Genomic DNA, 10,144 nt, shown 5'->3' on the forward strand with positions numbered 1-10,144 from the left:
GGCTGAAGACGTGTAGTTGTATAAATATTTTTGGAGCAGGTAAAATAAAATGCTCATAGTCATTCTCCCGCGCAGCTGCATGCCAAGGGAAAAAACTGAAAATAGTTTGGAATGCGTGGAGGGTCTTTGTCTCGCGTTCACCCTGACTGAGGGTTGAGCTGGTAAAAAATGTTAGATACAGGCAGGTGCCATAACTCAGAGCCCGCTACTTGGGTGGCTGGCCGGGAAGAGGCCCCCTACCCCTGGTCTAGTCTTTAAATATATCAGAAAAAAATATTGGAACCAAACTATTAAAATTTAACAATGCTCTAATTGATATGAAATTATTTTTCTGTGAAGCAATCGCTGCCAGAATTGGTAATGCCCTGTATTGATACTAATTTTTTAAATTTGGCAAGAGCCTTTTAGTCAATTATAGATAAATTAGTTAATAAAAAAGCTAACGTGGGAGTTATCGTATTTCGACACTGTGCTGCCGTTGATGATTCGCGTCGGCTAAAATTAATATTTAAATTGGCAAGAGAAGGCGATACTTGTACTTTGGCCGTCTGTCTCGGCGCGAAGAGGATAAAAGAGGCCGAGATTTTGTCCGCCACGGCGCCTCACTGATGACTTCTTGACCTTGTTTTCATTCGCGCAGCTCTCGGCGCAAAAGCTCTTTTGGTGCTCGAGTTGCTGATCACGTACTCGCAAAACTTACTTTATTTCTCATCCAATTGTTTTGCATTTTGGCAGAGTAATGAGTAATACTATTAATTTCACGATATTAAGGCAAACTGCGTTGATCCTAGACACTGCAAGCGCTGGTTCTTTAACTGAATTATATTTTTGAACAAACAATCATAGATTTAACCAAACGAGGTTAAAAAAACGTAAACCTGATGATATTTTATGTAGGAAATATTGAACAAAAGATTTTGATAATTTGTAAGGCAGAGGCAGACGGCTTAGTAGCAACAACTCTATGAGGAAATATAAATTTAGTAATAAATGTTGAATCGAGTAAAATAATATATTAAATTATATACGTATACTAAATTAATGTGCACAAATAAATTAAAAATATGGTCTTCTGATAGCAAACGTGAGACATGCGCTATTTAATTTTTCGAATTTTTTCTTCAAGTCCTATTTTTCAGCTTTCTTGAAATATCATCATCATTACCTACCCATGCGGTACGTGTGTAGCTGCAAAAACAGGAGAGTTGATTCTCACCAGACGATAAAGGCAGAGGAGACCAGGCCACGGACGAAAGGTCACAGATTTGACCTCTTTTCTCTTCTCTTCTCTCAAATGTGTGATAAGCACAGAGTAGGATCGCCTAAAATAATGTCGTCTTTTTGGGTTTCATATTAAAAGCCGAGCAATGAAAACTTTTAAAACAATTTATTCTGAACAACCCATAGAAAAAATATTATGATAAGAGATTATTATTAATTATATCTAAATTTTTTTATTGAATAAATATCGGAAATATCAATCCCTTTTTCCCTTTTATAATTTCGGAAAGAAATTTCCGGGGTGTTTCCCACGATCCAGTCCACGTAACTTGCGACGTCAGCGAACAATGCATATTGATTTGGGTGACAGAAGGATCTTTCTTCGCCCTCAAACATGACTTTTTTCGACATTCCAAAGCTGACAATGCCCCTGATGAACCAACGGCCGTCTTTTTTCACGGAAAGGCTACCTCCGCTGTCCCCGTTGCAGACGGTCGTTCCTGAATTAAAAGGAATAATACTTAGAGAATTACCTAATGGCTAATTGTGGAGACTCCTTACCGTTCGTGAAGCCAGCGCAAAAATTGTCCCCTGGCCGCAAATATTTCCCAAAAAACCTCCTGCTTGACAAGTAGCACTCTTTGTGACCTCTAATCGGCAGTCGAGCCTCTTGCAGTATGTCTGTGCGCGTGTGGTTGTCGACAAGCCCAAATCCAACCGCCTTCAGTAGAAAATAAACCAAAATTAAATCGATTTTTCATATTCATTTATACCATAGCTTCAGTTTCAGCCACGCGAGCCAAGTTAGAGTCAGAGTCGTCGTTCCACAAGCAAATCGGTCGGACATCGTCGGTTATATTAAATTTTTTCTTCAAAATCATGAGTGCGACGTCACTGTTGAGTTCCGCAGGGTCATATTTTGGGTGCATGATCAGACTTCTAACCTAAATGTTTTCAAAATTATTATGGATGAGAGTAATTGACGTGGAGGTTGAAACCTTTCTTGTCTGAACGCCAGGAGCTCTTCTTTTTCTTTTATCATCCATCCCAACTGTAACTCTGAAGTCCTTTGCTTTTGCTCCGTGAAGGCAATGTGCAGCTAAAATAAATTTTTAAATGGAAGTCATGACATTCACAATTTCTTTGCTTTACTACCAGTCAAAACTGCTCTCAGTGAAATCAATGTCCCGCCACAGGTTTGTCCAGTCACCTCATTCTCAATGGAAGCATGCCACGGGTGGCTGCGTATGTGAGCTACGTTTCCGCCGAAAATAAGTTTACTCGGTTGGAAATCTTCGGAAGAACCTTCATTTCCTCGTCTTATTCTTGTTGAAGTCTGTTTCCATCCACAGTTTGGGAAACTGACGTTTCCGGGGTTTTTGAATCCTTTTTTAATATATATATATAAATATAGTATAAAATTGATGTGAGCTTTTTTGCGTGTGAAATTACCTCTCGGTGGTTTTGTCGGAGGGATCGGGCGTAAAACAGAAATGTCTCTTGCGTGTCTTGCGATCTCGTCAATGTATGGCAATATGTCAGTGTAAAAATGTTCTGTCCGATAATATTGAACTCCTCTCAAGAAATATCGTCCTTTGTAAAAATTGATGAGGTAATCGTCTTTGTGGCATTAAAAGGGACCATTATTAACATTGATCGAGATTAATTTTTGTATAAATCTTACGATATCTGCCACTCTTGACACACAGGACATTCTGGATGGGAATGTCATAATTATCCAAGTAACTCCAATCATAGCTGCTTAGAACCGTTTTGCAGTTGCTTTGGCCCGTCACATTTTCTTTTAAATTTGACAAATCGTGTAAATGACATTAAAAATGGGTTTGAAGGCGTCTAAAACTATCTCACTGATGAAAATATTTAGTGTCCGAGTGATTCGAAACCGTGAAAACCAGCTTTTTAATTGAATAAAATCCAGGCTTGCTGGGGAAAGTCTCACATGAGATGGTTATAGTAATATGTATTTGATTAAATCGCGTTAATTTTAATTGAACACAAAGACATTAATGTTACTCATATTTTTCGTACAAACAACTTTTAAATAAGAATTAAATATGAGAATAAAAAATAAATTCTCACCTCCGACGCTTACTTGTAAATAAATATGCAATAATATAAAATATCATCAGTATTAGTGGAATTCAATTAATATGGGTAGCTAGAACAGCCGAAATTTTAATGAGCCCAGTAGTTGAGTAAAAACTGTTTTAAAACAGAGATGCAAAGTATTTTTATTCTTAGTAAAATTATCCGATATCTGTATTGAATTTTCCTGTAATTAATTTCAAATCAAAGTGGTCCAAAAATGTTTCTAAGGTTACAATCTAACAAACTTACTTGGGATAGGTGGATTATCCTATAAAATAAGATTTATTAATTAGTCTAAGGCCGAAAATTGATTTAAAAATACGAACGTTCCATGCTGACCATTCAAAGTAGGGCGATTCTCTTTGAAATTGCGAGTCCATTGCGTTGTCACGGTTAAACAAACAAACGGGAGAAATCACACTTGGCATTGTCTCCGTTATCAATATCTTGAAAGCGAATCCTTTATATGGTTGTGTAGCAATGTCAATTAGGTCCAGTATCTTTAATCATTGAAAAAATATATTGTATGCACTAGGTGAATGTAACGGTTTTGCTAAAAATGGTAAGTAATTCATACTTTGGCTGAAACACCGGAGCATTCTTTGCTTGCTGTGCGCCCATGACAATAATTCGGAAACACCTCTAGAAAATACGTATCACTTTGATCGAAGAGAGGGCAAATACCTGGACAGTAAAAATCTTTGTCGTTGATAATCTTATAGGAGAGATATTCATATGTTACCTAATCCAAGTAGAGTCCTTTGAGAAATTGGTATAAAAAAATAGCAATGTTCTCCAGTATGAGAGTGTTTAATGAAAACGGCCGATTGGTTCCAAGCTGTTTCGTTTCCACAATTCTGGCTACTCAAATTCTCGCCTTCGTCAAAAACTGTGACGGAGAAATATGCAAGTTCAAGATAGCAATTAGGTCTATTAACACCAAGTGGCTGTTAATTAATTCAAGGGTTTATATTGTCTAGTTATTTAAAATTGCGCTCGGCCAAAAATCTTCTACTATCAAAATTTAAGAGGGCAAAATAAAAAATTGAGAAATGCTTACACGGAGCTGGAAAAAGAACATCGCTGTCAGACGTTTGTGCGGCGCAAAGCGCGAGGCTGAGGAGCACGAGAAGTGCTCGCCTCATCTCCGTGATTTCGTCTCTGCGCGCGATGGACCAGGGCTGCTGCTGCGACCGTCGCGCACAGCACTCCCAGTCTGATTAAATTATCAAGTGTTAGCATTAAAAACGATACTTTTGGCCATTCCACCAGTTTTCGACTGACCTCTCTAATTGTATGCGCGTCATTCGGATGACCTTTTGAGTTATCGCCGGCGCGCGATATGTTTTTATTTAGGCTTGTGGCCATAGTAAGAAAAATTATTTGAATTTTCTTAACTGAAAGGCCTTTTCATTATAGTTAGAAAGGAAAATAATTGGACACTTTGAACACATTCATGTTAAACTTAAAGGTTGAAATTTTGTTTAAATACCGCTATTCAAACAATTTTTACGTCTGGCTTGTTGGGTGTTGGGTGGGCACGTGATCAGCGACTCGCGAGCACCAAAAATGCTTTTGCGCTAAGGTATGCGCAAATGAGAGCAAGGTCAATCATTTTTATTTAAATTGGTAGATGAAATTATCCCTGTTTTCTGCATACAAAAATCAATTTTGTTAGTTGCTCGCTTTTTACTGCAGGAGAGGTTAGAAGAAGATAAGAGGGATAAAACCTAGCTTAATAAAGCGGTTCTATCCCTCGGACAATTTATTTTTTCGATGAGTGCTGTGTATGGGTTAATAATATTGCAGTAGAGCGGTAAAGGGTGTGCGCTGGGAGGGCGCTCGGGATAGACTGACAAAAAGCAGCGAGGAGAAGCCGAGCGAGAATGACCTGAGCGTTGTGTATGGATTTATAACAAGCATTGTTGAGAGCGATAAAGGGAGCGCACTGGGAGGGCGCTCGGGATAAACTGACAAAAAAGCAGCGAGGAGAAGTCGAGCATAAAGCTGAATGAAACTTTGAGCGTTGTGTATGGATTTAGAACAAGCATGAGAAGGTAGCGATTGACAAAACTCCCTGCAGCGTTGAAGGAATAAGCTGGATGAAACTAACTGTTGTTGGAAGAGTCCAATATTAGGAGAAACTGACAAAACACGCAAAGGAAAATCCAAGCGTGCTTCAGTTTCATGAAGCTGGATAAAACTAACTGTTGTTTGGGGTAATCGAGGCGGTAGAGCTGTGTGAGGGAGCATGACCTAGATTATATTTGGATAAACGTGACAAATACCCGCACAGAAAATTATATTCCAAAAATATCCGGAATAATCTTGGGCTATTCGATTTTTATCCGAAAAGATTAATCCAAAAAAATAATCCAAGATTATTCCACGATTATTCCAGGTTAGCCACAGAATGTTTAAAGTTCACCCTTAAAATTAATCATCAGGAATATCCCTAGAATATTCCTGGCGGTGAAAATTAAATAACCATGAATAAATATTCCAGGAACATTCTTTTGGATCATTCCAGGGTTAACCCAAAAAATTAATCTTATTAAATGTTCCAGAAATATTCTTTTGGATCATTCAAGGGTTAACCTAAAAAATTAACCTTGTGAATATTCCAGGAATATTTATTCAAGATGCCCACTAGAATAATTAACTACTTCCCCATATTTTTCGAGCGGTTCTTAATTATTTAAAATTAAATACACGCATTCCACGTTTCTATTGTAGGGTACCTACATTCCGTCAAACAATGACCATTCTGCAACACACAAATTCACACAACAGACTAATCACATTGTTTGACGAGCATATATAAACCGACGCGACTCAATTCAAAGAGAGAGAATTCCTGCAGCAGCCTAGACGACCGGACCAACCCTGATTGTGAGGACAAACTGGACGAGGACCCTGTAAGACGTAAAGATCGCCATCGCAGCAGGACGATGTAGCTTCCGTCCCCGATGTTGTTGATCGCATGCCTGGGCTTAAGCGGTACCACACTTCGGATGCTGCACCCCGCTTCACCGAAGTCCCTGACAGACCCACTCGGACGCGTCCCGAGTCTTTATTCCGTCCCATTCTCCGAGCCTCACAATTCACATATATTCAGCCACGCAGCCCAGTCTACACATTTCCGATGTCGTCCCATCAACCACAAGTCGCAGTCCACACACGCAGCCCACAACAACAACTTTAATAAAATTCATAATATAGGAAACCACTGCGCATCGTTATTCCTTCCTATATATTTGGTGACCCCCGACGATAGACGCTGGATGAAGACAGCCAATTCTCAAGAATTTTTCAAACTGGAAGAGGCCGCTCAACAATTAACAAGAATCAACAATTAGTTCAAAATGCATCGCGGCCCTCAACAATCAGGTATTTAAATTCATCCAGACAAGAACACGCAGAATTCTTCGATCAAGACCTGGCAAGTGAGATTCAAAATTTTCCACCTGCATACGACTTCCAGTCTCAGTAAGGGGCGTATGTAGGGTACCTACATTCCGTCAAACAATGACCATTCTGCAACACACAAATTCACACAACAGACTAATCACATTGTTTGACGAGCATATATAAACCGACGCGACTCAATTCAAAGAGAGAGAATTCCTGCAGCAGCCTAGACGACCGGACCAACCCTGATTGTGAGGACAAACTGGACGAGGACCCTGTAAGACGTAAAGATCGCCATCGCAGCAGGACGATGTAGCTTCCGTCCCCGATGTTGTTGATCGCATGCCTGGGCTTAAGCGGTACCACACTTCGGATGCTGCACCCCGCTTCACCGAAGTCCCTGACAGACCCACTCGGACGCGTCCCGAGTCTTTATTCCGTCCCATTCTCCGAGCCTCACAATTCACATATATTCAGCCACGCAGCCCAGTCTACACATTTCCGATGTCGTCCCATCAACCACAAGTCGCAGTCCACACACGCAGCCCACAACAACAACTTTAATAAAATTCATAATATAGGAAACCACTGCGCATCGTTATTCCTTCCTATACTATAAATTATTCAAACTTGTACGCGCAAAAAAATTCTCGTAAATATTTATTTATAATTTTTTGATGTTTTACTTAATTAAAATATTACAACCAAACAATTTTTATTATTCAACTAAAATTCATGAAGCCCCAGAGTCAAAAATTGAAATTTTGCTATAAATTCATTTTAATAAACTTAATTATTATCACTAAAGCCAAATAAATTGTCCTAATTAAATTTAACGACAAACGGGCAGATTTTTAAATACAGATCTGGTCATGACGAAGGACAAAAAGGGTTAAAAGAACGATTTTAGTCTGCGCGCGGTAGCGGCGGCTGCACAAGCATGCACGCGCTTGCATGGAATGCCTTCTGCCTGCCTGTGTTATGGAGCGGGGGAGGGGGCGACGGGCAGCAGGACAGAGAGGCAAGAACAAGCAGGCGACTTCCACTTCCATAATTCCTGCTTCGCTCTCTTCTCTAGTCTAACGAAAGAGTCAAGCGAGTCGTCAACGGCCGTTCAAAGTTTAAGTTCAAAGTGTTTTAACGGACATCGGACATCGCTAGACGCCAAAAGTGATAGTGAAGGACAATCGGACAGCCGGCGGTTCGGACGGATTGCCTGGATCGGCTGGACAAGGACGCGTCGGACGCTTATTTGCCAACGGCTGCCGCGATCCTCAGTTTTGAGTTAGGCCTCAAGATAAACGATACCGGCGTGTTAGAAAATTTTGTACATGGAAAAATTTCAGTTTCTGCCGGACTTCATTGTCACATCTCGCCAGTTCTTATGAGAATCCAACATAAAAGTATTATGGGAGTCTTGCAGGAACTGGCGAGTTGTGTAGCCCGGCGGAAACTTTAACTTTTCCATAATTTTTCGTAATATGTATGTAATTGTTTGGATAAAAATAAATTATGCTATATTTCAAGTAATAAAGAATAAAGTTTTTGCTATTTAAATCAACAATCCTAAATAAAAGCAAAAAATAAAAATAAAATAATAAATAATATTCCAGGGTTATTCTCTATGAACAATCTAGGGTTAACTTTAAAAAATAATCCAGGGATAACTTATGTCACGCTTATAGTTGTTCAAAGAATAATCGAAAGGTTAACCAAAATATTGTTCCAAGAATAACCCAGGGTTAATCCAAGAGGCAGAAAATAATTCTTCTCCAAGGATATTCCTGGGTTATTCCAGGAATATTTTTTCTGATTAACCAAAAAGGTTAACCTTGAACAAGAAAAAGCGTGACATTAGTTAACTTTAGGACATAAAAAAGTCATTCCTGGCGGTTAATCTTTGGTGAAGATGGTATAGCCCAGGGTTAACTTTGGAACATATTTTTCTGTGCGGGTAGAGTTTCATGGCCGAGGAGAAGAGGTTTAAAAAACCTTACAAACTCTTTGTGTTTCAGTACGTGATATGTTACAATAGTATATCTGGTTTAGAAAATTCTCACAGAAAAGGAATAAAGTGTTTTAGGGTCTTTCCAAGCAAAAAATTATTTGGGTCACACAGCTTGAACGACAAGGAGCCGAGGATTAAGAAAAAATCCTAAAGATCCTCAGAGAAATGAACAAGTGTTTTAGGGTCCTTCCAAACAAAACTTGTGTCCCGCAGCTTTGGGTCGAACGTGACGAGTATAAGGAAAAACTTTAAGCTGAACATAAAACATTGTCCAACGGATCAATGCATCAATTACATGCATGGTGTGCGGGAAGAGAGAGCTGGAATGTGACTGTGTGTTAGGAAAAAACGACTCCTAAGCCTTAAGGTGTGGGGTGGGGGAAAAAGGCGTTCCCAAGCTAAAATTTGTGGTAGGGGTGAGTGTGCAACCAATAGTATGAAGATATACAAGTGAGGAATGCAATTGGTCGAAGCAAAGGTCCAATAGGGGTGGTAAGTTAAGGGTTGATACTAAAGGTGATGTTAATTTCAGGGTAGGAGTGGGGGGGCGTTAACGGAGACTATGTTATATAAACTGTGGAATTACACACACACACACCATCTCTATGAGAGACACTGAAGCTATGGCCTGTCCTGATTTAGCACCGTGGGAAACGCAGACTGCCGATGAAGTCGTGGCTGAGGTGAGACAAGTCAGGCTAACAGACACTGAGAGAGCTGTTTCATCAAACGTTGAAGAAGAACTACAGCAAGATGGAAACAACTTCGATCCTCTCAGGGTTGGCGCGCAAGAGCCTTGCCAAGCCGAAAACTCTGTACAGCAAAACGTGAGTAAAATATATTCAAAATATTAAGGTTCTGACTTATACATGAGTGTGAACAGTATTTTTCTCAGTGTTGCGCATATTATTTAATACCTATATTTTTTAAAATTTATATTTGAGTCGCAACAATCTAAGTTTCGAATTGTCCATGTACTCAAAGTGATCAGTTTTGAATAACAAGACGAAATCTGTTGTAGGAGACCGCCGCATACCAATTGGACTGTTTAGCCGAGTTAGATCAATTTTTAAACGTAGTAGCTCAACAGTCACTTCAAAATAATGCTCTGCTACAAGTTCCGTCGCCCCACCAGCCAATTCAAGATCGTGGTGAAGAAATCATCCCGCACAGAAAAATATGTTCCAAAGTTAACCCTGGGCTATACCATCTTCACCAAAGATTAACCGCCAGGAATGACTTTTTTATGTCCGAAAGTTAACTAATGTCACGCTTTTTCTTGTTCAAGGTTAACCTTTTTGGTTAATCAGAAAAAATATTCCTGGAATAACCCAGGAATATTCTTGGAGAAGAATTATTTTCTGCCTCTTGGATTAACTCTGGGTTATTCTTGGA

The 10,144-nt window shown here is 39.5% G+C and overlaps 1 protein-coding gene across 1 annotated transcript; it reads right to left on the minus strand.

Annotated features, from left to right (window-relative positions):
- Window positions 1-1,368: 1,368 nt before the first annotated feature.
- LOC135936344 (uncharacterized) lies at window positions 1,369-4,512 on the minus strand. The gene is made up of 12 exons (XM_065479120.1): window positions 4,391-4,512; window positions 4,073-4,219; window positions 3,908-4,014; window positions 3,657-3,830; window positions 3,580-3,598; window positions 2,906-3,022; window positions 2,674-2,841; window positions 2,377-2,607; window positions 2,220-2,320; window positions 1,995-2,165; window positions 1,783-1,942; window positions 1,369-1,721 (listed from the first exon to the last, which is right to left on the minus strand). The coding sequence occupies exons 1-12, from the start codon at window positions 4,473-4,475 to the stop codon at window positions 1,435-1,437; spliced, it is 1,767 nt and encodes a 588-aa protein (XP_065335192.1). The 5' UTR covers window positions 4,476-4,512; the 3' UTR covers window positions 1,369-1,434.
- Between the last annotated feature and the right edge of the window lie 5,632 nt (window positions 4,513-10,144).

This window comes from Cloeon dipterum, chromosome 2 (assembly GCF_949628265.1).
Source record: "Cloeon dipterum chromosome 2, ieCloDipt1.1, whole genome shotgun sequence".
In the NCBI taxonomy this organism is placed as follows: domain Eukaryota; kingdom Metazoa; phylum Arthropoda; class Insecta; order Ephemeroptera; family Baetidae; genus Cloeon; species Cloeon dipterum.

Bases quoted from the DNA above. Each gene is read 5' to 3' on its own strand.
- LOC135936344 (XM_065479120.1), bottom strand. From the start codon at position 4,475: ATGAGGCGAGCACTTCTCGTGCTCCTCAGCCTCGCGCTTTGCGCCGCA. The intron at 4,015-4,072 runs GTAACATATGAA...TTTACTGTCCAG, and splicing joins AAGGACTCTACTTGGATTAG to GTATTTGCCCTCTCTTCGAT. The intron at 3,831-3,907 runs GTATGAATTACT...CAATGATTAAAG, and splicing joins GCTCCGGTGTTTCAGCCAAA to ATACTGGACCTAATTGACAT.